This window comes from Danio rerio, chromosome 25 (assembly GCF_052040795.2).
Source record: "Danio rerio strain M-AB ecotype USA chromosome 25, GRCz13ab, whole genome shotgun sequence".
Lineage (NCBI taxonomy): Eukaryota > Metazoa > Chordata > Actinopteri > Cypriniformes > Danionidae > Danio > Danio rerio.
In genome coordinates, this window is record NC_141045.1 from 40,392,185 (window position 1) to 40,418,689 (window position 26,505).

Genomic DNA, 26,505 nt, shown 5'->3' on the forward strand with positions numbered 1-26,505 from the left:
CGCGAGCGGTTTCGCTTTCTCTCTTGTGCTCGCTGCGCATCTATATTTAAAAGAAGAAACTTGAGCTGATTATAATAACGTGTGTGTGTGTGTGTGTGTGTGTGTGTGTGTGTGTGTGTGTGTGTGATTATTGAAGTGCTTCTGACATACGATCCTTTCAGAAATAGACAAACTCGAGAGTGAAGCGCAATAAAAACAAAGTAGGCTATTATGATTGATCTGCAGATATAATCATGTTGATGAAAGGTTGGTGATGAACATTAATACAGTATTGATGCGTGTAAAGCGTCTGTGTTGTGAGAAGTGCTGCTCATATGATATACGAGTGACCCGTACAGCTTTACTGTAGACATTTTCTTAAAAGGGAATGACCCGACTGAAACTGTTGTACACCACACACACCACTGGTACCCGTCTAGCAGTGGAAATGCAAGCCTGAAGAAGGTTGAGGAAACGGGTCACACCAACCTAACCAGCACATTGTTTTTCAGCAGGGTTGCTATATAAAAAGTGCACTTCCTGTTTCGAGAGTTTCTGATGAGATTTGTAGAATATGTGCTGTAGGTTCATCTCTCTCTCTCTCTCTCTCCTGTGAACCTTTGCAGGCTGCTTTGAGGAGGCTTGCGGCTGAATGCCCTGACAGCATCGGACCCTCAGACCATCAACAACTGATCAAGCCCAGACTGGTGGACTCGTTCCTGTTGTGCTCCAACATGGAGGAAAGCTTTGTTTGAGACTTACTAAACTAAAAAGGAGCATTTTTGCAGTTTTCTCCATGTATTTGTTACCAAAAGAAATCCCATTACCTGACCTGTAAGTGCTCTGACGAAACTCACAGCCAACAGGAGGACAATCAACATGAACCATCGACTAACATTCCAGTCAAGCTTTGACATGCTTTAATTTCAGGAAGGATTTTGAAAAACTTTGAACTGAAGTAAATCAAAAACTCATGAATCAAGAATCAGACAGATTTTTCAATCAGACCGTTTTATTCCTTATCCATACACTAAACCAGTGTGAAGGGGATAGAAACGGGACACCACTACACACACACACACACACACACACACGCGTCATCATATCCTCACTAGCGCAGATTGTCCCCAACTCCTACACCTCCAACCAAAAGAGAATTGGGACCACACACCTCTTCACGTGATCTGAGGGGAACGGCGAAAGCTAAGGGTTAGACATGGGATCTGGTCTAAATGTAACTAACATTTGACATGTATTATTGTATATATTTCCTATTCAGATGAATGTAAAGGGATGTTTAATATCATATCTGAGGTTCTGTCTAAATAATGCATTGAGGGATTAATCAAATAACCATGTTGTAAATGAAGAAAAGCTCAGCTAGGTCAATGCCATTGCTTCCTAAAGTGTGGGTCTCATTCCACCATGTGCTCAGTAGTGTGAAGACAGTACAGATCTGTGGTTGCAGTAATGAGTGGATGGAGGTTAACCCTTGCCAAATGCCTGCACCTCTGAATCCACAGCAGAACACTGAATTTACATCCTGTAACATCCCAAAATATCAGATTATCTGCAATAGGAAAGTGTCTATTCTGCATCACAGAGCTGTACTGTACTCGCTGCTCAGTGTCTATATTCTGCTCTGATGATCTGATTAATAAAAAAACTGACGATACAATAAAACAGCATCACTGAAATATTAGACTGAATAATTCAAACTGTCATTCACTTAAACGGGACTTTACCAGGGTTTAATTTACCTTTACAATATCTATTTGTGTTATTTAAGCTTTTTATTAGCAGCAGAGGTGTACAGAGTAGCTGAAAACCATACATGAGTAAAAGTACAGATACCTTACTGCAAACATTACTCCATTACAAGTCACCTATATCAATAATACTAGAGTAAAAGTATTAAAGTATCCGATTTTAAAAGAACTTGAGTATTTTACTCGTACTGAATGCAGACTCAAAGAACACCAAGAAAGGTTTTATTTCCTAATATAGAAATTAAATTGAACACCTCAATCTTTCAATATGGGGGAACAAAATAGATTAAAAAAAGTCTGTCAAACTCAAAATGTTCAAAAAAGACAAATAAAAAAAATAAATAAAAAAAGTAAAGAATTGAGGGCTGACTTTCATGTATTCACCTCAGTCTTGAAGGAGTCTTAAACTTCAGTTGATTGTGATGTCTTCTGTATTAAAATTAAAAAGGAGCAGTGTTTTCAACTTGGTAAACTACATATAAATTCAATGACAAATACATCAAACTCACAGCTAAATGCACCTGATGCAAAATGTGTAATTTCAGTAATACCTTGTTTCACGCTGCACCAAAATATTAAGCTAAACCAGTCGTCATGTCACAGTGGTTTCTGCCATATCAGTAACTGTATTAAATTCACATTAAATTCACATTAAATAGACTCACTTTAATGCGTTTCCTAAAATTTGACGATAAATTCTTAAAAGCACTTATTTTTGTGGTTCATAAACAAACAAAGTAGAGCCTGTAAGAGCCATTCTGCATATCGGCAAATGACAACATTTCTTTCAGATAAGGCTCTGGATGGTCATCAGTGCTGGCACTGCTTAATGTGCCGACTTCAGCTTCATCATTGGCTGCAGCCATGTTGCTAATTAAACACCTGGAATTAGCAGGGCTGCTGCTGGCCAAAAGGGTGCCCTATGCGAAACTTTACTGTGGTTCATCCACAGAGGAACTAAATCACACAGACATATTTAAACATGTATTAATTAATTAATTTATTTATTTATATATATATATATATATATATATATATATATATATACATAAATATGCATATAAACTCAATTATACTTAAACATTCAAATATTTACATTACAAATTAATAGTTCACATCAAAACAAACACTGACATGTGTTCTGCAGAAATATTCCTAATTTTAAACATTTACAAAAGGAATAAAACTCTGTACCTGTAGATATGGACGCTCCTCAGTGCTGCATGCTGTGTCATACCTGTGCAGCTGCTGATGCCTCTGGAGCAGTGCTGGTCAATCCAATTCATCTTGTGACAGCTTTAAACCTGCATCACCTGTACAATACAGAAGAAATGAGTCATTTAAATGAAAAACTCATGACAAACCATTAAAACAATGGGCTAGTCAAGCACTCTTCATAGTGTTTAAACTACAACCAACATGTAGATTTAACTTGCACTATAATCTATGGTGACAGAAACTGACCCCTGCTCTCAGTAAATCAAAGACATTTGTGGTTTTTATAAATTAATGTGTATTTTTAAACAAAAAAACATTAACATTCAGAAAAAAATGATCATTAATAAATTCATGCAATAAAATGATTTCTGGCCTGTGGCGTACAGTAATTTCCCTTTTTATATTATTGATCTTTCAGAAATCATAGAATGAGTCAGTTTAGTTATTTCATATATTAATGTACAAAACTGAAAAACCGCCCTATTAAACACATTAATCCACTGATGTAAAGACTAAAGAGACTTTACTGTCACTGCAGTGAAACAAGCAATAACAGCAGCAGCAATAATCATATAGAAATAGAGAAAACAATAAAATGATAACTGCAAAGAATTATATAATATAGAATTATAAATTATACAACTATATAATAAATATTACATACAGTTGAATAATAGTGCAGGTCATGTGTATGTACAGTAGCTGGTGTGCAAACAGAATTGTAAACTACTGCACAAGTTAATAAAATAGAGTTTGTATTTATCAGCAACACAGGGTAAAGGGAAACTCAGTCATGGAGCATGTCCAGTCATAGTTTAAAGCACAATGCACAGCAGCAAAGCAAGAAACTGAACGTGAAAAACACAAGGCAGATTTGGTGGAGTTGAGGAGAAGATTAAATGTTATCCTCACTAATTTACTTAAACAGCCAAAAATATGTTTTCCAGATTCATGGATGTTACCTGAAAGTGATGCAGGCGACTCATCTAGTTCTCGTTTCCTCTTCTTGGCTCCAGACTCTTGTTGTTTTTCACAGGTAGAGCTGCAACTTGACTTGCATCAATAATAATAATATGCTGCAAAGCAGCCACAAAGAGAAGTGGACCCAACGCTGCTATGCATGTACACGGAAAATATTACATTACAGGTTTGCTTTTTGAGTCAGTCATAAAATAAATTTTTAAAATGTATTTAACAACATGTTGAGCCCTACACAGCATGCATACTCTGCGTATAGGGAGCGGCGGTACTGGCAAGCTGCTCATTAACGTTTACGTGATTTAGCGGATGAATAGCACAGTATCTTCAGCATCCTGTAGATGGCGATATCGCCTCGTCCGCCCAACAAAATTAGCCATGGTAGATAAAGATGCCGATGTGTCACGCAAAATCACAATGTAACAAGTAACGGTAAGCGTCTGTTCAAATGTAGTGGAGTAAAGAGTGCAGATATTCAATCAAAAATGTAGTCGAGTAGAAGTTGCTTATATTTTTAATACTCAGCACAAGTACAAAGTAGCCAAAAACACTTGAGTAAAGTAATGAGGTCCATTTACTTAAGTTCTTCACACCGATTAGCAGCAGCAGCAACAAGATTCCAGTTTAGAGTTAGGCTGGCTCAGTGGTTAGCACTGTCACCTCACTACCCGAAAGACATCCACTGTGTAAAACATGCTGGAATAGTCGGCGGTTCATTCTGCTGTGGCCACCCCTGATAAATAATGGACAAAGCTGAAGGAAATGAATTAATTTAGAGTTGGTAAAAGTTTCGGTATTTACAGGCAGGGGGAAGTTTAGATGTGGCCATGGAACAAATGTCTGAGAAGCACAGAGCTGGTCTAAGTGTATGAGAGAGATGTAGATTCCTGATAATAAGATCACTCTGAAACACGCTTACACAAGAACAACTGAGAAATAAATAAATTAAGAGTCTAATAATCATCTGATACTGTCTGGGGAAGAATTAAGACTCGGTATGTTGAATATTGTGTAGTTCTAGTGAAAAGCTTCCCTGTGCACTCAACACAAATCTGTGATCATGGTCCATCCTTAAACTGAGCTGATGAAGATTGTGTGGCATTATAATGGACAGAGTCTGCAGAACCAGCACGGCGCTTGTAGAAGCATCATGGAGGTGTCAATCCACAGAACTCTCGCTTCTTCTCAAAGTAGTAGTTGAATCGGGCCCTGGCATATCTAAGACAGACACGGAGAGAAAATGTAAATATTGAGTGTTTCTTAAAAGCACAATCCTTCATGAACCACAGCTGCGTTTACTAAGAGAAGTACACTAGTGAGGAAGGCAATTCACCTCTGTGTTATGACCTCTGCTAACACATTCAGCAGAGAATGATCAGGCTTTTACAACTGCTCTATTCCTGTTTCACAGATTAAATGAGATATTTGGAAAAAAGCAAGTGACACACCTTTGGAAATCAAAGTCAATAGTGGAATGTTTTGCCTGGAGCAGAGCCCATAGACACCAGAACAAATGAGCCACCTGGAAAGAACGCAGAGGAGAGACACAGATTAAGATTGAGATGATCTGAAAGGTCCTGATCTAACCCTAACCATGCTGCTGGAATCAGGCATGCCAAGCACAGAAAGCAGAACACACAGAACACTGAGCCTGAACATCTGCTTCCTCACTCATTCAGGCCTCTGCCGTCTCCATGAATGAGCTGATGGACAGAATCTGCTGTTGGCCTGTTCTGCTGCTGGAGAGCTTCTGTCCTGCATATTCAGCTCACAACCTCATTAAACACTTCTGATCCAGCTGATCATGCTCTTACTAGGCATACTAGAAGCCTCCAGACAGGGGTGTTGAGGACCAGCATTAGGACCCTGGTTTCTAAAATCATCGGACACACTGTGCTCAATATGTTAGAGCAGGGGTGGCCAACCCTGTTCCTGGAGATCTCCCTTCATGCAGATTTCATTTGCTACCCGTATCAAACACACCTGCCTGTAATGATCACCTGGTGTTCAGGTCCTGATTAATTGGTTCAGGTGTGTTTGATATGGGTAGCAACTGAAATCTGCAGGAAGGGAGATCTCCAGGAACAGGGTTGGCCACCCCTGTGTGTTAGAGCCACAGATCTGCTGAACGGTCAACAAGGAATATCTGTCCTCCAGTTGCCGATACGTGGCTCTGGACGTGTGTAATGTATCTGTCCTGTGTTTGCCTTTTAGAAAGATGGGAAGGATCTATCGCTGCTCTGCTTAATCTAGATCATCAGTATTTCTGACAGATAATCCCTGGAGCATCAACTCAATCCCGCAAATCAGAACTGCTGTCACCAAAACCTCAGCACACAGCATGGCACATCCATCATAACCCAAATAGACACGAGCTGTGCACGAAAAGACCACAACATCTACACATTGCAGCATTAGTGGTGATCTGCAGAGTCATCTGAAGACTTCCATTGCTGCTCGAGTACACCTGTACTGCTGAACATGGCCACATCATGGACGAGCTGTTGGAGAAATGCTGATAAATCTACAGACGGCTTCCTAAGTGTTCTTCTGAAATAACAGGAAACTCAAGACTCCCAGCCTCCCACAAACACTCACCAAGGAGAACTGACAGACTTGTTCATAAAGCTCCTGGACCTCTGTCTGGGTCACTGCAGAATCTCCAGTGCTGCACCGCTTGAAGCTCTCCAGGTAAGCAGAGAGCCAATCAAACTGAAGCTCGTCACTAGGGTACAGGCTGGAGTCCACATTATCGATACCTCAAAGACAACAGATCATTTAGAGAGGGAAAATAAAACTTTAAAGTCCAGTTTTTGTTAATATAAACTTTTTTTTACCTGCAAACTCATTGAAATGGTTCCCAATATCATACGCTTGATAATTAAAATCCGCATATTCATAGTCAATGAATTTTACTGCACCTACAGAAAAAAAGATTCAGATAAATGCATTAGTGAAAACACAGGATGAGTGTGACAGACAATACCAGAGATGCTTATACTGCAATGGCCATGAGTGTGTAAATCTCCCGGTTTAAGCATTGAGCACACCTAATCTGTCCAGTAAATGCACCAGACCGCGGTATACTGCTGCCATGAGCTCTCTTTACTAAACTCAGCTCTATCATATGCTGAAAATCTCAGGTAAACTGTCTAACACTTAATTATTTTACCTTCTTCTTGATTATAGATGACATTTTTAGTCAGTAGGTCATTATGGCACAGCACTACTGGCGAGTTGATGCGGGCCAGATGACTCTTCAGCTCCTCCATCTCTCGCATGATGATTTCTAGACTCGGTGTCTCTCCATCCGCACTGGACCTACAGGAGAAGACACGTGCAGGAGTAAACAGGCAGAACTGTGCTGCATATTACTGTCAGAGGAATGCAAACCATGTCTCTGCTGCTGATTTAGTCACGCATCTGATGTTTTCTAAAGGTGTTTTGAAGGTAAAAGACTGTATTATTTTCATTAATATACTAACTACAAATCGATATCCTAACTACCCATATATCCAACTACCCATCTTCAGCACCTCACTGACGTCATTTAGTATAATGTTCAGTTAGAATATGATCTAGCATGCTAGCAGCTATTCTTGCAATAGCGTTTCACATTAAACAAGTAAAATCAGGGTTTAATCTTTAAACTGAGATTATTCATCCATTCTTCAGTCAGTAGACTGTTCAGCACACTGTTCCTTAATTTATATCACAAATAATGATGGTGCAAGTCTCTGGAGGTGTCCTACCTCTGCTGTTCAGGATCATCAGCACTTTGGAGAAGATTCAGGAACTGGGATAATCTAGACCACAACACTGGGGTCACGGCTGAACGCGCTCCGCTGTCTCCAGACTTGATGGAATGGATTTTCCCCATTTCAGTTGCAATCAATCTGCAGTCAATGAAAAACGTTTCAGTTTAGTGTAATGAAGCACCAAAACATGAACTTCAACTCAGAGGCAAACGCTGTTTGAGCAGACCTGTACACAGACGGTTGATGGAGCAGCGTGTCGTCCAGCACGACTCCTCTGACAAACTCATAGCAGATCCCGTTGTTGAAACTGCAGTAGAGTTGCGGGCCGCAGCCGTGTTTATGAAGCACTCGAAACATCTCCATCTCCTTTTCTCGATCCATGAAAAGCTCAGTCATCTGCCCATAAACTCTCACGAGTAGAACGGGATCTCGGGTCATGGAGCCCACGTAGCAGCCCATTAACTGGTTTGTGATGCCTTCAGTGAAAACCTGGTGGAAATGTCAGAACTGTGTAGAGTGAAAATATTATGTGCAGCGTTCTGGATTATTGTCACTTAAAGCAACAACTGATGGATAAGACTCGGTGTAAAGCACATCAATCATAACAGGATGTCTTTTAGAAAACAACATGGACCCAACTATAAACCGATCGCCTGATATTCAGCTCTGAAATGTCCAGTTTCTCATATTGAGCATCAACTTGCCTTGATCTGAATGTCGTCTGGTTTCCACTCTGGCCTGAGTTTCTGTAGTAGTTCTGATATGCCATGGCGAGGGCTGCGTTCGTCAACACTGAGATCCAAGTGTAATCTCCTGTGATGATGATGATGTCCATCATTTGGATCGCTCTCGATTTCCATACTTGTCTTTTTACAGCTCCCCAGCTCAGGTAATCCAGATCAGCACAGGCGAGCTCTTGGTTTAGAGCTTGTCAGCATGAAGATCTGATCTCGGTTGTGTATAGTGTCAGGTGGACTCTTGGTCGCAGGACCCCTCTATGTGTTCAGTGACTCAGCAAAGCTGTACATTTATCAAAGTGCAATGTTCTTGTGGGCATCTTCAGTGCTTAGTTAGTGTGGAGTTTACTCATTAACCCAAACAAGCAAATCTAAAGAGAAAACACTCAATGTGGAATTCAAGAGACTGACTATCTATCTATCTATCTATCTATCTATCTATCTATCTATCTATCTATCTATCTATCTATCTATCTATCTATCTATCTATCTATCTATCTATCTATATCTATCTATATCTATCTATATCTATCTATCTATCTATCTATCTCACTGAAAAAGTGTTGCATGCAAAACTGTTGCAATGAATTTGTTGAATTTAAACAAATTACATTTGATGATGTTCAACTTAATTTGTTTAAATTCAGCCCAAATAAATTGTTTTCAACCACTTAACGTAAACGATTTGAGTAAATCCAAGGAATCATCTTTGACAATTTTTTTCAGTGTATCTATGTGGGGCAGTCATAGATTAGTTGGTATGAGTAGTTTATAGTTGATTAGTAATTTACAGTAGTTTATAATTGGTTGCCTGTGATTAATTTCTCAAAGTAGTAAATATTACAGCAGTGGTTTTCTAGATTAAATAACATTTAATTGATGAAATTATATATTTTTTAGCTATATATATATATATATATATATATATATATATATATATATATATAAATATAAATAAATTAGACACGATAACTTGCTTTTTTCAGTTTCTAAATGTGACTAAATCAGTGACCCTTTAATAAACTCCAGCCTATGCAGTGAGCAATGTTTTTATTAAATGAATAAATAAATGCAAAATCCAATATAAATAATAAAATAAAAAACTAATAAAAATGTTAATCAACGGTCTTTCATTGTGCCTTGAATCCATTTTACCAGCAATAATACAGAGAACAAACAGATTTGATTTGTGGGTGCAACAACACACACACACACACACACACACACACACACACACACACACACACACACACGCAATCTGTTCATAAACACTGACATGTTCAGAATCTGTGTATCAAAAAGAATATGAATAGTCTTTACAAACTACAGATCAGTATTAGGCTACAACCTTCAAGCCGCCATTACAGCGAGCTGTTTTTATTGAAAAGCTTATTATGAATGTTTAAGTACACAGTGGAGTACACACACTTATCATAATAACAGGACACATCTATCATTCCTGTACATCGCAGTTTATTTTGGCAGGTAACGGGAAACTGAACAGTCATGAAGCACATTTAGACCAGCGACACAAGAGTGTTGAATTATGGATGGTTATTCAAATGTTTACGTCACCGCTTCTTTCGAAGGCCTGTAGTTTACATTGTTTACTATGTTATGTGCATGCAAACAGGCAAAAAGCAACACTTATTTAGCTGAAAACAGTTTCAAGCAGAACATCTTCAATTCAAATTTAATCTTTCGTTTCGGTTTAATATTATGTGTTTTATTTTTCAATTAATGTGGTTTAATCTCAAAACAGTGAACTATAAATGTTTAAGAGCTTAACTAGTAAATATTTGTTTTGCGTAATGTCAAATGTTCAGGTTATTAACACTGTGGCGATCTGACTGGGTAGGGGTGACAGCTTATACATTTATAAGTAAAATAAAATACACAATTATAAAGTCAGAGCTACACAGGATATACTAGCAGTACAAGAACCCGTCATAGAGCTAAAGATGAACATAAACTAAACAGACTAACCCAGTTTGAATTGCAGTCTAACATTCAGTTTGGTCTCCTTAAAACCTCAAAATAAGAACACTTTATACAGATTTTACAACAACAATTTAAACCACTCTAATACACATAAATTCAACAATCAAATGCACAAAACAACAACAACAATAAAAAAATGAGGTCCCTCTGTCTACTTGAAATTAATTTGACCAAATCACAAGGATTAAACCACTTATTCACATCAAAACATTAGAAGAGGATTACATTCAGTACAGTCACACAGAGATTCAATATAAACTACTCAAACACTTCAATAATTCCTGCAGTTCAACTAATTTCAAGCACTTCAATGATTCACCCAGTTCAAACACTTCAATGATTCACTCAGTTCAAACACTTCAATGATTCACTCAGTTCAAACACTTCAATGATTCACTCAGTTCAAACACTTCAATGATTCACTCAGTTCAAACACTTCAATGATTCACTCAGTTCAAACACTTCAATGATTCACTCAGTTCAAACACTTCAATGATTCACTCAGTTCAAACACTTCAATGATTCACTCAGTTCAAACACTTCAATGATTCAAACACTTCAATGATTCACTCAGTTCAAACACTTCAATGATTCACTCAGTTCAAACACTTCAATGATTCACTCAGTTCAAACACTTCAATGATTCACCCAGTTCAAACACTTCAATGATTCACCCAGTTCAAACACTTCAATGATTCACTCAGTTCAAACACTTCAATGATTCACTCAGTTCAAACACTTCAATGATTCACTCAGTTCAAACACTTCAATGATTCACCCAGTTCAAACACTTCAATGATTCACCCAGTTCAAACACTTCAATGATTCACTCAGTTCAAACACTTCAATGATTCACTCAGTTCAAACACTTCAATGATTCACTCAGTTCAAACACTTCAATGATTCACTTGGTTCTCATGCGCCGTGAAACCGGAGTTAGCCTTTTGTGAAGGTGTCAGGTGTTTAGTTTTGAAAGTCGACAAAACTAAAGTTTATATAATATGATGATACTTTCACCAAGCATGTCTATAAAGCAGAAAGGAGGGATAAAGAGTCAGGGAGGTAAGACATCATAACATTATTTCTTGGCCATAATTCGGGTCAAAGAGCACAGATAATTCTATAACACACATTTTTTTATTCTATAGAATAGTCATAACTAATAGGCTATTCATGCAAAAGGTTCCCCAAGTGATCTTAGCTTATCACTGTTACATTGTTTTCCAGTAAAATTTAGGATTGATGTCTGTTATTAATTTAGAATAATAATTGTGTAATAATATTAACAATATTTTTATTTAGAAGAAATTTAAGTTAATTTTTTTATTTATTGAAAAATAAATGTAACTATTTAAGGAGGGTGGGTATATGGGGTGGTTCGCCCATCTAAACTAGAACCACCACTGCACACACACGCACGCACGCACGCACGCACACACGCACACACGCGCACACGCGCACACAATAGACAGTAATGGCTATGTAATATTTACCTTAAGGTACATCAATAGAAGCTGCATTAATAAAGTGGCTCAAAAAGGGATATAGATAAATGATATTATTAGGGTCTGTATAGTGAGTGAGTGTGTGTGTGTGTGTATGTATATATAGTTATGCCTTGTTCAGTTTGTTCACTTGTTTGTTTTATTATTTGACTCATTCTCAATTAATTTTAGACATGGCATATTCTGTATGCTGTACAATAAACGTATGTGAAAAATAACTGAAGTTATTTCTATATATGAGAAGTGTTTTTAAACTAAATATTGATTTTTATTTGGTTTGCACATGTACTTGCTGAATTGAGATATTGTAAGACTAATTAATTAAAGAATTAAAATCACATTATTTAAATTTACCAGAAAAAAATTAATAACATTACACTGAATTCATTTCTTTGTGTGTGCCACCCCTCTTCTGGCCACCCCTATGAAGATTTTCTGGGGGCGCCACTGCAGATTAGAGGACGCTGAGAATACAAACAAGAACCACAAAACACTTAACGGGAGTGTTTGATTAATTATTACGTTGCTTACCTTACATTCAAGACATGAAAGCCTCGTCCATCTTCGCTTTCCATACACCCAGTTGTGTTGGGATTGTGTCTGGAGACTCTGTTAGCGGACACGCTTCGTATAGGGGGAACCGGAAAACCAGAAGGGAACAGAATCGACTGCTACATTGATCCAGGGGCAGGCAGAAACACAACCACAATACTGGTCAGAGCTGGTCCCATACAACCACAACGAAACCACAGACCAGCTCCAGGCAGCCAGCAGACAGTCATAAAAGGTGTAAACAATCCAATCTGCAACGGAGAATAAGAGAATAAAAACACTTAGAATTAAGCATAGAGCAAAACAAGAGTTTGCAAGAGTACGAGTGCTGAGAGGAGCAAACGCGCGTGTGGAAACCAGCTTCAGGTGCAGCGTAATCAGAGCCAGCCCTGGGCTTGTAGACATGAGCTGGACTAGAGAGACCTCTGCTGGCCGGTGAGGGGAACTGCTAGCACAGAGACAAGTCAAGCAGTGAGAGAAGTTTCACTAAAGAATTTATAATAATTCCTTAATTAATCGGAGTAATTGTTTGTTACAAATCTGGCAGCACCTCCCACTCCTCAACAGCAGAGCCATGAACATTCAATGTTCCTATATTTATACATTCAGAAGAAACCATTCAGATTTGCTCTGGTGCATTTTAGATGATCATCTAACATGATGCCAGCTTACAGTGTGACAAAGTTATGTTCATGCACTGACATACTTAACTGTAAAACAACGACAAAACACTGCTAAACTGGTCTTTAGTGCCTGCTCACATCTGTTTTCTCAATAGGAGGAACAGCCGGTTACTATCAGCTCAATGAGAAATAAAGTGTTGAACCAAATGAAAAAGCATCAACTGCAGCCCATCATGTTATTGGCCAAGATGACAGCCGTATTAGCCTGGAACTGCAACCTTACCTCATGACTGAGCATCAGGCCAGCAGGTTAAGCACAGCTCTCCACTCCCAGCAGAGAGTCTGCAGATCAGTGACCAGGGCAAAGCTTCTCCACCAGCTGCAGCGCTGTCAGAAACAGACAGACACACGGAATTATGGGGTAACAGTGTAGATCAGTATTAATGTGCACACTCTAAACCCAGATAAGTTGAGTTTATTTAAAAAAAAATAAATGAGGAAGGCTGCACTAAAATTAAGCAATGAATACTTAAACTAGAGTGAGCTCTGCTTAAAAGATAAGAGTTGTTCTAACACTATAAGCTGAATACACTTAATGATTAATTAGTGTCAGTTTACTTAGCCTCTGTTAGTGCATTAAAATAAACACAAAAGTGATACAGAGGGGTGTTTTTATTTAAATTTCCTTTCAAAATACAACAAATCAATGCAAATGCTGTGCAATACAACTTAAATTAGTTTGCCCACATGTCTCTCAAATGCATTTACTGAAACGAGAGTGAATAACATTGAGCCCAGTCCTAAATGCTCACACTACATGTTGTTAATACCCTCGAGAACATGAACGCTTGTTTTAACAGCTGGACTCGATGATAACTCAAACGTTAGAAATTTACTCAAACCCAAGACAACTGGTTCTTGTTTTCTGCTGAACATAAGATTTGGAAAACCTGTAACCATTGACTTCCATGGTATTTATTTTTCTCTCTATGGAAGTCAATAGTTACAGATTTCTAGCGCCGTTTAAAACATCTTTGTGTTCAACAGAATGATGAAACTCAAACATGTTTGGAACAAGTGAAGGATGAGTAAAAGATGACAGAATATCCATCTGTGTGAACGACCCTTTAACATCAACATGTGAACAGTGCACACATGGGGTTCTACTATACGCTAAAAAGATCTCCAAATGACTTCACTGAATGAATTTACTACTGTAACAGAAGTATACTGCATTACTGGACACAGTCATTTAGTTTCTCAATACATAAAAAATAAATGATAATTTAAATTATAAAGATCTGTAGCTGTGAGCTGACCTTCACACTGTAACAGCAAGATGACACTGATTTCAGAGCAGGAGATACACGAGTCCGAGAAGACAACAGAAGACTGGAGGAGGCAGGTCTGTATGAATGGTGAGAGATGATGAACACTCTGGATGGGGTAAGACGTGGACTTTATCGATGCAGATGATTCCTGTGGAAACTTGATAGTAAGGGTCCTCGTGAGAGATCCTATTGAAGAAAGAAAACCGAATGCAAATATGATGATGCTAGTTAAAGAAATCCATGCTCAAAGCAGAAAATGGCAGAATAAGAGAGATGAAGAAAATATGTAGACTCATGTAGATCAACAACCCACCTCTGTCTGACACAAGAGCTCAGCCAACAGCTGACCAGCCTTTTCCTTTCCCTGAAGATGCTCAAATCTGGAGTAATTTTAAGAGCATTGTGGACGCTGTCAGGTTTTACCCAGCACTTGATACAAGTTGAAATAAACCTGAAATATAAAACAAAATAAAACAGTTAAGATCCTGGTGTATTTCAGTCCTGTGTGCTTAAATAGTTACAATCTATTTAAGATGTACAGGGCACACGTGAATTAAACCTCAGAACAATCGTCTGCAAAGCCACATGACGGACCGCTGAACTCAACTGCATCTGCACCCGCCAGTCGAGCAGGATCTGTGTGAATATAAGAGCTCTTATAAGGCAATAAATCTAGTAAATCAAAAACAATTGCTGTTGCAAACAAGGAAACAGAACAATTCTGGCTCATAGTTTCCATTTGTTAGTCCATAATCTTTTTTTCTTTCCAAAGTTAAAAGTACAGCACTTACATTTCTAATGCGGGCCTTCCTGCCATCTGAAACAAAAGAAAACAGTCAGAATGCATCTGTGTGTAATCGCATTAAACGTTCATTCAGCTTATTCTGTTCAAACAACGACTGCATTAATATTAAACGAATGTTAAAGTTTGTTTAAATTCACTCACCAGAATAAGTTAGGATTGTCCTCACGGCCTGTCTGCTCCACTGGAACCACAGCGTACTGTATGTGACCAACAGTGTTGAACAGGACAGTGAGAACCCCAAATCAGCGCAAAACTGTGATATAAAAGCTCAAAATAGCACGGACTGTTTAGCTTTATAATCACAAATAATCAGCTCTGGGGAAAAAGTGATGAGACTCAGCTGAAAATGCACCGTGTAATCGTCACATGAGTCAAACAGCACACAGTCACAGTCTAAGCTCTTTACGAGAGTTCAGACTTGCCATCATTTCCATATTAACCGTGCAGGCAGGAGCAAACAAATGCACATCAGCTTGGAATGAGTTGAGTGAAAAACGCTTGTGCAGTGGAAATGCCACGACTATTACAGTTTTTCTCAGTGGCTTTGGTGCATTTCTCACGACACTATTTACCTCTGCACAACAGCTCATGCATTTCTCAACACAGTTAGTCATTTGTGCACATCACAGTAGCAGTTTCCCGTTCCTTCACACAAATTGCAGATGCTTCAGGACATGCATCAACTGCTTTCATACAACTCAGCTGTTTATAACATCATCATCTGCTTATGTCATGTCAGTCAAAATTACATAAACTTGTGAACGCTGAATAGTCACTCCATATAAAGCTAACAGTCCTCATTACATGTGTCAGTACATACACAAATGTTGAACTAATGTCAAAATCTGTCAAGGAAATTTTATAAAAAAAATGTATTTTTGTTTCTGAAAATGTCTTTAAAATTGAACAATTTGATGAATGATTTACAGAGCTGTGCATGTTGTAGGTTCAGTGCCAATATGTTCTGCAACAGTTTACAGTTGTGTACAGTTCAACCCAAAGGAAGCTTATGCTTGTTGTAAATAAGGGTGTTTATTCTTTTGCACAATGCTGTGAATAAATTAGAATTACAACGAGCGAAGGCAGTAAACATGTGAAACATACATATTCAGTGTCTTGTACTCAGATGCTTTACTAATGCAGTGAGGTCTGACTTTACTGTAGTTTTCAAATGGCTCTGCATACAGTATACAGTGCTGTCTGGAGCATTATCAGCAAGTGTCACCAACATCTGACTTTTTTTGCATTGATAAACTGTCCAGAGTGAACCGTCATAATGAAAACATGACACAGCCATTTCACTATTTTGTTCATAATGATGTCGGGACTTTTCATCTTGACACTGACACTGATTGACATGAATACTTGCTTTTGAGGAATGAGCTCTCCATTTTGCGCATGTGATGTGCTTTTGCAGGTTATCAGCTACAGGTTTTGCAGTTTGTACTAATGGTTTTGAGAAATGCATTAACTGTTGTGCTGAAATTCACTGGTGTTGAGAAACGCACCAAAGCAACTGAGAAAAACTGTAAAGCATGTTTTCACACAGTAAATCATCCGCAGAACACGCTTTACATACATTTAAAAAGGGATCGTGTCCATCACTCAAACCTTGCAGGTTAATCTGCGATCTCACATGCTAAATACACACAGCAGGTGTTTAAACAGGACCAGCGCATTTAAAGCGAAACATTTAAATCCGAGTTTTCCTGTATTCACAAACAGACGAAAATAAACTGGATAAAATGTTTGCTGTATACTCACCACAAGTCTGAAAACTCCTGCAGCTGCAGCCACCAGAAGATGGCGTTACCTGAACAGCAAGTCAGGTTGGGGCAGGGGCCGTGATCCTCCTCTCCCAGAACCAAGTTTGCAGAGCTGTGACATCCAGGCAAACTTCTCCACCAGCTCCAACTGCAGCGGGACAAGTCCTGACCTGCACTCAAAAGACACGGGAAATATTACTGAATAAAACACACCAGCACAAGCTGTCTGAGCAAATGAGCTAAAGTGAAGAATACTGGCAGAAAATCACCAGGACATTCCCGGTTTCAAAACCATTTTAATCCACCAAAGAGCACGTCTAAAACCTGAAACACAAACCGGCCTGCAGCTTTCACACGCTCACTCACAAACAAACTTACATCAAGCAGAGAAAGAGCATGTCAGCATGGAAATGTTCAATACAAGTGCTGCATTGACTATTACTACAGAAGATTTGTCGAAATTGACATCAGAGATGACTTCAGAAGTAAAACATCTCAGACAAAAAAGATGGCATCGCTAGACTCAGAACAAGACTGCTGTCATTTTATTAATGAGAAGAGTATCAAGCAGGAACTCCATCAGTCTGAAGGACTGTGCTGATGTTGAGAAGCCCTGCATGTGTTCATCACCTCTCTGCAGGACTCCAGGATGACTTTAAAACAACAGCAACACTGTCTGATGGACTGGAAACATGGTTGTGCTTTGACGGTCATTAGCTGCACATTTGATTTCCCCGTTTAGAGTTTGCATTGAACACTTCTCTGAAATTATATTGAGCAGAATGTCTGAATATCCCAATATAAAACCAGCTTTACCTCTATTTCAGAGCCTATGACCACCATTATCCAGCAATATTTTCAAGAAATATCCAAGAAAAGACAACGTTTACTGCAGAAGTAATGCACAAAGTAAAACCGACACGGAAACAGAACTTCCCAGATTTTCTTTTAAGACAACAATATTTTTTTACTGGCCAATTAAATCAAAACATTAAGACAATCTGTGTAAAGCGTTGACTTTTAATTTGGTTCAAATGTTTGCAGAGTAAATAATTTAATCATTTTATTTGTAACAATCCTACAGTGCCTTAGATTAACTAAATGCAAAAAAGCAAAAGTCAGAAAGTTAAAAATGAGAGATTTAATAATAAAAAGCTTGCCTTCATGTAGATGTGTACAATGAAAGAGCTCACACTTTAAACTCAACACCTGAACAGAAGAGGTAAAGCTGGTTTAATATTGGGATATTCAGACACTCTCCTCAATATAATGTCAGAAAAGCATTATTTGACAATTCTAAACAGAGAAATCATATTAGCACCCAATGACCGCCACAATACAGCATTATTTACAGTCCATTAGACAGTGCTGATGCTGTTTACAAGTCATTCAGACCCAATATTCAAATTAACATGGTAAACAATATAGAGACTGCGAAATGAACGACTGTGCGAATATAAACCAGCTGAACCTCAATCTGAACTGAACTGCGGTGAGAAACTGTTTAGCGACAGAATAATGACGGCCACATCTCATACTGAATAATGTTTTCCTCAGTCACTCAACACTAAAGCCACATCTGCAAGAGTTGAGGAAGGGGAAGATTTCTCCTTAACCCCGTTTATCAAATGGGCTTCTCTTTGGTTGTGCTGGTGGATTTTTGCCCCATTGACTTCTATTATAACAGCATTTTTTGATTGCAAAGCCATGACAGTATAATCAAGTGCTCTCGATTATTAATATAATCAAGTGCTCTCAAGGTTTTCCCTGTTGGAAAGAGCTACAGTTTGTGGTTATTACTGTTGATCATCAGTTTCCAGCATTCAGATAGGCCAGAGGAAAAAAAAGTTCTGGATTTATATGGAGTTATATGAAATTAAATGGCAAATCATAGTGCACATGCATGAATACATTTACTATGTTAAGGGTTCTCTGACAGCTGAGGTGCTGCTTTGTATTTTCTCTGATTTAAGATGTGCACAATGATCTCACTAAATTGCACAAAAACAAACAAAAAAAAGAACAGAAACTTAGTTTGCACTGCAACAGATGATCAACAGTAAAAATGACAAACGATCGCTGCTAAACCCACAAGGAAAACCAACAACATTTAGGTTGATGTAATGAGTTAGAAAATAAACAGTTAATGGAAGTCAACGGGATAAAAACAGCAGAAACATGAACAGAGGTAACGCTGGTTTTATATTCACACATGCAGACGATCCCTTTCAGAATATCACTTCACAAGAGGATTCCTTGCAAACTCTAAACAGAGAAATCATATGATCAGCCAATGACCATCAGTACAGCATTGTTCAGGCAAACAAACAGGGCACATGTTGTTTTCACGTCACACTTGGATTATTTCAGACCCAATACTCAGTGCCGTGGTCAACAATATGGGGAGACTCACGCTGTCACTGAATGAATGACTTTATATCAATATACAAAGCAAAACGTCATTCGCATTTAGCGCTGTATAACCTCAGTCAAAGTCAACATCTTAACACTTTCCTCAGTTTCCAGAACTTTAATCTACTAATAAATCCACGTCTCCTTTTAAACCATCAGTGTAATGTCAACAACTCAAAAGAAATTGATTGCCAAGCTTGAAGTGATGAAGATCTACTCTTGGTGAAAGTAAGATTGAGTCTGACTATAATCTAAAATCTACAACACACCCGATCTACAACACACCCGATTTACAACACACCCGATCTGCAACACACCCGATCTGCAACACACCCGATCTGCAACACACCCGATCTGCAACACACTCGATCTGCAACACACCCGATCTACAACACTTGATACCGTGTGACTTACCTTTGGACAAACTCTCAGGATTGAAAATTGAAAGACCAGAGGACAGGGTGGAGTGAGCTTTTATACCTGTGCTGTGGGGCATCATGGGAAGTGGAAGAGACCAAGTCTACAGGTGTGGGGGGGTGTTTTGTATTTTTTTATTTGTTCTTTTTTTTATGAATATGCTGAATCTGTGTGAACCGCTGTAGTGTAATTAAAGGCTCGGGTATCTACATAAAGTGTGTTATAGAGAGATGTAACTGTTCAGTGTGTGTGTGATTATTAGTGTTGTGTGTGTGTGTGTCAATGGAACTGTCCAGCAGTATAAAAGCACACAGGCTGCTGCTCTTCTGTTGGTCACTGTGAATTGGAGGCTGGAGTGTGAACATGCTGGAGCTGGAGCTGGAGCTGGAGCTGGAGCTGGAGCTGGAGCTGGAGCTGGAGCTGGAGCTGGAGCTGGAGCTGGAGCTGGAGCTGGTCAGTAGTCTTTGATAAATATCATGGTTTTTCTAGGCCTCTGATGTTGGCAGCTATAAATATGATTAATATATAACTGTGGCGTTTGTTTTTGCCTGTTTGTACAGTTCAAATGTTGAACAACACTGCTGTTTTCAGGTGATGGTCGTGTGCTCATGGAGTAGTGATATCTGCTGTGAGTCTCATTATGACCTACACTTTTTGAATATATCATGAATTGGCTTAATCTAAATAATGTCTTCAAAGTTTTGCCAAAATAAAAACCGCAAGTGTTAGGTTAACTCTGGGAATTGTGTTTGAAAAACTTGCTTAAGCTGTACATTTAATATTCCAATTTCTAGAAGTATTATTCAATATAATACTTGAATGTACTATAATATGTTTTGCGTTTTTTTTAATTATTTTTTTAATTGCAATTTGGCTTTGCATAGTGTATGAATTATACATGTTTTGTTGTTTTCTTGTATGTAGTTGCCCCATTGCTCTATATTGGAATCATTAAAGCACAAATTGAGAGCGCAAAGCTTTCCCCAGTGTGAACACAGGTGAGACTTTTATGGATTTATATTGAGGCTGTGAAAACATTTGAATTGATGCAACACTCTTAATGTTGTGTAATGTTTACTTAGTATTATGTAATTACCATATAACCTTGTCTGTGTTTTAATACCTTGCATAATATTAAGGTAGATTTTTGGCACAATATTTAATGTTAAGCTGCTTAATTCCAAAGACCATTGCTGATCATGTTACTTTGAAATATTTTACTATAACTATAAACTGTACGGACTGTCCAGTCTAAAGGCTTTTTTCCCCACTAAGAATATTTTGGTAGTTTGATTGTAAGCCTGCATATTTATTTGTTATGTGAAAAGCTTAATTTTGAAAGTGGTTATGGATTTTTTTTTAAACATTTAGTGAATTTTCTACTTTATACATTTATAATTTTAAGAGTATTAATAGTTAAACTTATTGTCATAAGTAGAGTTGAGGATTTAAGCAAAACCAGGATTCTGATTTTAAGAATTTTATTTTGGAAAACTTGATATTAAATGTTCTTTGTAAAATATTGTGAGAATTTTTGAAAATGAAAAAAGCATAATTATACACTTTAGAATAATTGACAGAAATAACTGAATGAAAATAACATTATATTAGGTGTTCATTAGACAGTAGTGGCCACCAAAAGACAGATAAAATATCCAGAAGTGTCAGAGCAAGGTTGATTGATCAATGATGCACCAGGAACAATCCTGAGAAATACAAATATGACCTGAGCTGGATTGGACCGGTCTGGACGGCTTGCAGATTCATTAAGCAGAAGCCAAGTGCTGTTGGTAAGATTGCAGCTTTGGTTTCTCGCTGGTTTTGGTGTTAAACTCTGAAAGAAGTCTTGCTGCAGAATTCAGTAGCGTGCTCAGCCTCTATAGAAGTGATGAAATGGAAGAGAATGCAGTGAACAGCTAAGCTGTAAGGATAAAATGATCTTAGAACTGATTTTAGACTTAATCTGGTATTTGAATTGATTAAAGCTCTAATCTAAAAATTAAGTGTCTAATAGCAAAGACTGAGGGTACAGAAGCTGTCAGTAACATTTTATGGGAATGAAAGCTAATGCAGAGGTACATTGGCAGCCAAATGCTCAGACTCTGATCACCCTAACTCTGCATCTTTTGCACAGGTCCAGTGCACCCAGGACTGCCCAGGTGTTGTTAGTACCAGTGTTGGGGTGAAGAAGACCATGTGTGCTGAAGGAAAGAGGGTTCTCTTCTCCACCACCGGTCTTCCATATCTCCACCCAGAAGTGCTTCACTCCTCTACAAGACTGGACATGATGCTCTTTGGCCACTTCACCCGGCAAGTCTGTGCTAAATCCACTCAGGGTGAGATGTGCACTTACTGTTTTCCTGCTGCTGAATGATTTCTCTCTGCAGGTCCTGCAATCTTGAATGCTGATGAGCTTCCGGTAGGGTCACCTGTTTAGTCATTGCACCTCGTTTTGCGTCGTCATTGCGTTGTTTCGTTCTTTCTGTTTGTATCATTTGTTATTTAGTCAATTAGTTAAACTTTTGCTTCATCTTATGTAGCCGTGCTACATAAAAAACTAAAGGTGTGAAGAGACGAGACGAGACAAGACAAAAAACAAAACAAAAAGTGGGTCACAAGAACAAGACAAGGGAAAAATACTAAGGTTCCTAAAAATCTAAAGATTTACCAAACAAACAAAAAACTTAAACAAGGTATGTGAAAACACGGTTAGTCCATGAGTCGAGACATAATGTTGGGTTCTGTGGAAATATAAATTTTTATCATCTAATTTCAAATTAACAATAATCTACGTATAACTAAAGTTATATTCTCTGGTTTTTAATTATTTTATTTCATTGACATGCCAGCTAGGAGGGTCATATAACTTTTGTCTTTCTGATTAAAGGCTAAGCCAAAGTGATGCAATTATCAGTTTCACAGCATGGGGTGTCTATTGTTTACTCTTTTTCAATCAAATGGTCAGGAGGTTTTGTCTCCAGAACATAAGATCAGGCCGGAAAAAGCAGTTTACCCTGCCGACCACAACTATTAATTTGCATGCTTTGTTTAGCTAAATCCCCTCCTCCTAAGAACACAATATAGCCGTGAAATCTTTGTCTTAATTCAGACTTGTGTGAGACTTGTGAAAGAACTTGCAGACTGCGGGCCTCTAGTAGGCTCTTGCAGACACATTGGAAATCTAAAAGACGCTGTATGTCTGCAGATTAACCAATACGTCTCAATAAAGGAATTCTGCTTGTTTCGAGTCTCCTGGACTGGGTTCTCTTTTTTTTCACTCATTTATTTTTTTTTTTACAACAACTTGGTGCCGTGACCCGGATAGAGACTGAAATTATCAAATTCTCAACAATTTGCCACAAAGAACTGAAATTCAACTTGAACCTTCAAGATCAAGGAAACCTCTTCAGACGGAATCTTCAGCTCAACGGCAATTTGAAGTCACTCCGGACGTCACAAATTCTCAACTATTTGCTGACTGCAACCCTGATGAACATTGAAGACCTGAATACAAAGATCAGACCACTCCAGACTGAATCTTTTCAGCTCAACCTCGATTTGGTGAGTTTCACTCTATCAAAAGAACCATACAGACCAGTCTATACACATGGTTATTCTCTGCTCCATCAGAGAAAAGTTAACAAACAGCTGCAGGGTTTGTTTAACAAAAAGTTATCCTCTATTTCAATAGAGAAGTAACAGTTTATCCTCTGTTCAGACAGAGAAGCAAAGCCTTACGTGCTATTTTCTTTTATTTTGTTTAACCTCTGTTCAACCAGAGAAGTTTTAGCAATACAAGCTAATTTATGTTATCTCTTGTTCAGGCAGGAAGTTTTAGCAACATGTGCTAATATTGTTACCCTCTGTTTCGCCAGAGAAGAAATTACTACACTTTCATCTGAAAAGTTTTAGTATTTTTACTTTGTGATAATAAGCTCACAAAATGTTTAGACAGAATACAAGACTGATCACTACAACTGAAAAAGGTGGTTTAACATCTCCTTTATTGTCAGATCAGGATTTCAAATTGCTGCTAAGACAGCACATGGACTCAATAACAGAGTCAGACTAAATTTGACAAAGAAATTTAGCATTGACCCAGATGATGTTTGGACATTAGATGAATGCAAGAAAGTGCTTGATGCATACATTCGCAAAAACAATGTAAAAGGCATTATCTGCTGCTACAGAGAATTCAGTTTATCTCGAGCTAAACAACAAGCTCAAGCTAAATCAGAATTAGAGAAACAGATCCAAGAGCTTCATGCTAAAATAACCTCATTAACAAAACAACTGAACCTCAAGAAATCAAAAACTGACATTGAGAAGGCTAGTCAGCCTGATAATAAACATCCTGACTTACAAATTGTCTCTGAAACAGACATTTCCATCCAGTCAGATAGCGATTTACCTATAGGTTCAGTGGAGGTTTGTGGTGCCAGAAGATCTAAGAGAACTGAGAGTTCACACAACAACACTTCTGTTGTTCAAATTCAAACAGTTTCCAGAACACTAGGACCTAAAGAAATAAACAGACTGTCTCAAAGCTTACCATCAGCACGAACAAATTTTTCAGAGTTTAGCAGAGCACTAATCAGCAAAATGCGTCTTTATGACATGACATTAACAGAAGTCACCCAGCTAATGTCTCAAATTCTCACTGAATCTGAATTGAACAATTTTGAGCATACTGTGACCTCTAAACTACAACATGCCAGTAAGGATGATTTGAGAGAGGGTGTTTTGAAGCTCTAAAGAACATTGTTGGCCCAAAGATCGACTGGTCAAAAGTGACTTGTTGTGTGCAAAGGAAAGATGAATCTGTGAATGAATTCACTGAGAGATTTTGTCAATCCGCCATAACTTACAGTGGATTAGCTGATAATTCGGACAGTGTGCTAGATGATAAGGGACCCCTAGTCCGCATCTGGTCAGATGGCCTTGCAACTGAATACAGACAAGCTTTGCCATTTCTTAACATCACCTGGTCTTCCACCACTCTCTATAATCTGAACAGTTTAGCTTTGTGGGAAAGAGACTCTTACATCAAAGACAGAGTCAGATTTGAAGCAGCTGCCACTAAGGTCAACACAGAAAAGACATCAAATCACAAATGTCTTAGGAAAAATATCTGTTGTCATTACTGTGGTAAAAAAGTACATTGGATGAGGGAGTGTAGAAAGAATAAAAAGAACTTTAAAGAGATGAACAGGGTAAATCAACTTCTGAACAGTTTGCTAAATGCCCTCAACATACCCCTCCCCTCATCACTAAATCCATTGAGCTGTCCACAAAGATGCTAACCATTTTTTGGCTGTAAGTGCTTAATGTCCCAGTTCATTTACAATTAAGGTGAAAGACTCTTTGTAAAAAGACACAAAGGAAACTTCTTCCTTTGTATTAGGGAACTCTGCTTAAGTCCACTCACAGCCTTGAATGTGTTTAACACATTTTCCAATCACTACCCATTCAATGTTATGATGTCTGATAGGACTGATATTTGTTGAATGATAGTTTGTGTCTCACATTTTAAAGTTTGCCCACCACACTCAGGGACAGAACAGGACACACAAACCAGTGAGGAGCCCAGGGCAGAACTGAAAGCAACAGGCTTCAGGGGCCGCACCCTGTGGTGAAGACTCCCTTTTTCCCCATTTATCCTCACCTCACTGTTTTATAGGTGTCATAACTTTAAGATTAGGAGACAGAAAATACACAACACTATACGATCACCAACTTAACACCACTATACGATCACCTGAATAACTAGACACACGAACTATGATCATACAAGTCTATGCATGAATACTGCTGGTCTGCTGTTTCCGTGTTTTCTTGTGTGCAGGTAAACACAAACACTGCATCTTCTCAAGAAACACTCTAAACCAGAGCATCACTACGGAGATCCATGAATGACAGGAAGTCATCAGATCAACTCTGTGCTGGAGAAGAACCACAAGAAACACACCTCACAAAACACTGAACACTATTCACAAGCCATGGACTTTCAGAAGATCTGCAGTTTAACTACATGATTTTTTGTGTCATCATGTAGGATTTATGACATTACAACTGATTGTCATAAACGTGTGAACAGTTTTGAAATCTACACTTACATCTACGTAGATATTGAAATGACACAGAATAAGTTAAATGTGCCTGTAACTTTTCAAGTTACATGACTGGAAGATGGGGCTTCTGTTTATCAAACAGAAGCCATTGAATGGTTTTAGGAAAGCTTACAAATTTATATTTTTTGTGAGTTTTAAATAACTCTCAAAGGGGGAACTGTGGAAATATAAATTTTTATCATCGAATTTCAAATTAACAATAATCTACGTATAACTAAAGTTATATTCTCTGGTTTTTAATTATTTTATTTCATTGACATGCCAGCTAGGAGGGTCATATAACTTTTGCCTTGCTGACTACAGGCTAAGCCAACCCAGATAGCATGCAGTAATCGGCCCGAGCTCGGCTGCCCTCCGCTGCCTCCGGCTCCGACTCGGCATCGGCGAGTGTTATCCGGGCAGAGTGCGGCCCGCAGCTCGCTCGCGCACATGCGGTTGTGATGCGGCTGTAAAGCACTGGCCCGATTCCGGTCAACCATATCCGGCCCGAGTCTGTCTGTAGAGTCCTGGCCACTTCTGGCAA

General features: G+C 38.4%; 4 protein-coding genes across 8 annotated transcripts in view; 2 read left to right on the forward strand and 2 right to left on the reverse strand.

Annotated features, from left to right (window-relative positions):
- insc (INSC spindle orientation adaptor protein) overlaps positions 1-2,071 on the forward strand; it is a 38,201-nt gene extending 36,130 nt beyond the window's left edge. For all 3 annotated transcript variants that reach the window (NM_001447125.1, NM_001447126.1, NM_001447127.1), the window contains 1 exon segment: positions 606-2,071. In NM_001447125.1, the coding sequence (NP_001434054.1) occupies positions 606-734 (129 nt within the window). In that variant the 3' untranslated portion in view covers positions 735-2,071.
- Positions 2,072-4,440: 2,369 nt separating this feature from the next.
- On the reverse strand, positions 4,441-8,742 carry zgc:113516. The gene is given in 8 exon segments (NM_001013574.3): positions 4,441-5,162; positions 5,393-5,466; positions 6,543-6,703; positions 6,782-6,865; positions 7,117-7,265; positions 7,697-7,840; positions 7,929-8,191; positions 8,407-8,742. Coding segments are annotated over 8 exon segments (1,101 nt in total). The 5' UTR covers positions 8,563-8,742; the 3' UTR covers positions 4,441-5,092.
- Positions 8,743-9,777: 1,035 nt separating this feature from the next.
- Positions 9,778-26,505, reverse strand: part of LOC110440168 (RNA-binding protein EWS) — a gene marked incomplete at its 5' end in the record, with an annotated part of 66,237 nt that continues 49,509 nt past the window's right edge. The window contains 9 exon segments of one of the 2 annotated variants that reach the window (NR_200056.1): positions 9,778-10,980; positions 11,310-11,466; positions 12,477-12,748; positions 12,821-12,942; positions 13,404-13,507; positions 14,440-14,637; positions 14,765-15,268; positions 15,398-15,453; positions 17,021-17,192. 2 annotated transcript variants of the gene reach the window in all.
- Positions 20,183-26,201, forward strand: LOC147837912 (uncharacterized). 2 transcript variants are annotated; one of them, XM_087312721.1, is made up of 3 exons: positions 20,183-20,308; positions 21,951-22,187; positions 23,057-25,126. In XM_087312721.1, the coding sequence occupies exons 1-3, from the start codon at positions 20,215-20,217 to the stop codon at positions 23,059-23,061; spliced, it is 336 nt and encodes a 111-aa protein (XP_087168847.1). In that variant the 5' UTR covers positions 20,183-20,214; the 3' UTR covers positions 23,062-25,126. The 2 variants fall into 2 exon arrangements, with proteins under 2 accessions (XP_087168847.1, XP_087168846.1); XM_087312720.1 differs by having other exon boundaries at positions 21,951-26,201.

Excerpts from the sequence above, each read along its gene's own strand:
- LOC147837912 (XM_087312720.1), top strand. The coding sequence starts at position 20,215 with ATGCTGGAGCTGGAGCTGGAGCTGGAGCTGGAGCTGGAGCTGGAGCTG. Across the intron at positions 20,309-21,950 it reads GCTGGAGCTGGAGCTGGTCA|ACTCTGATCACCCTAACTCT; the intron begins GTAGTCTTTGAT and ends CCAAATGCTCAG.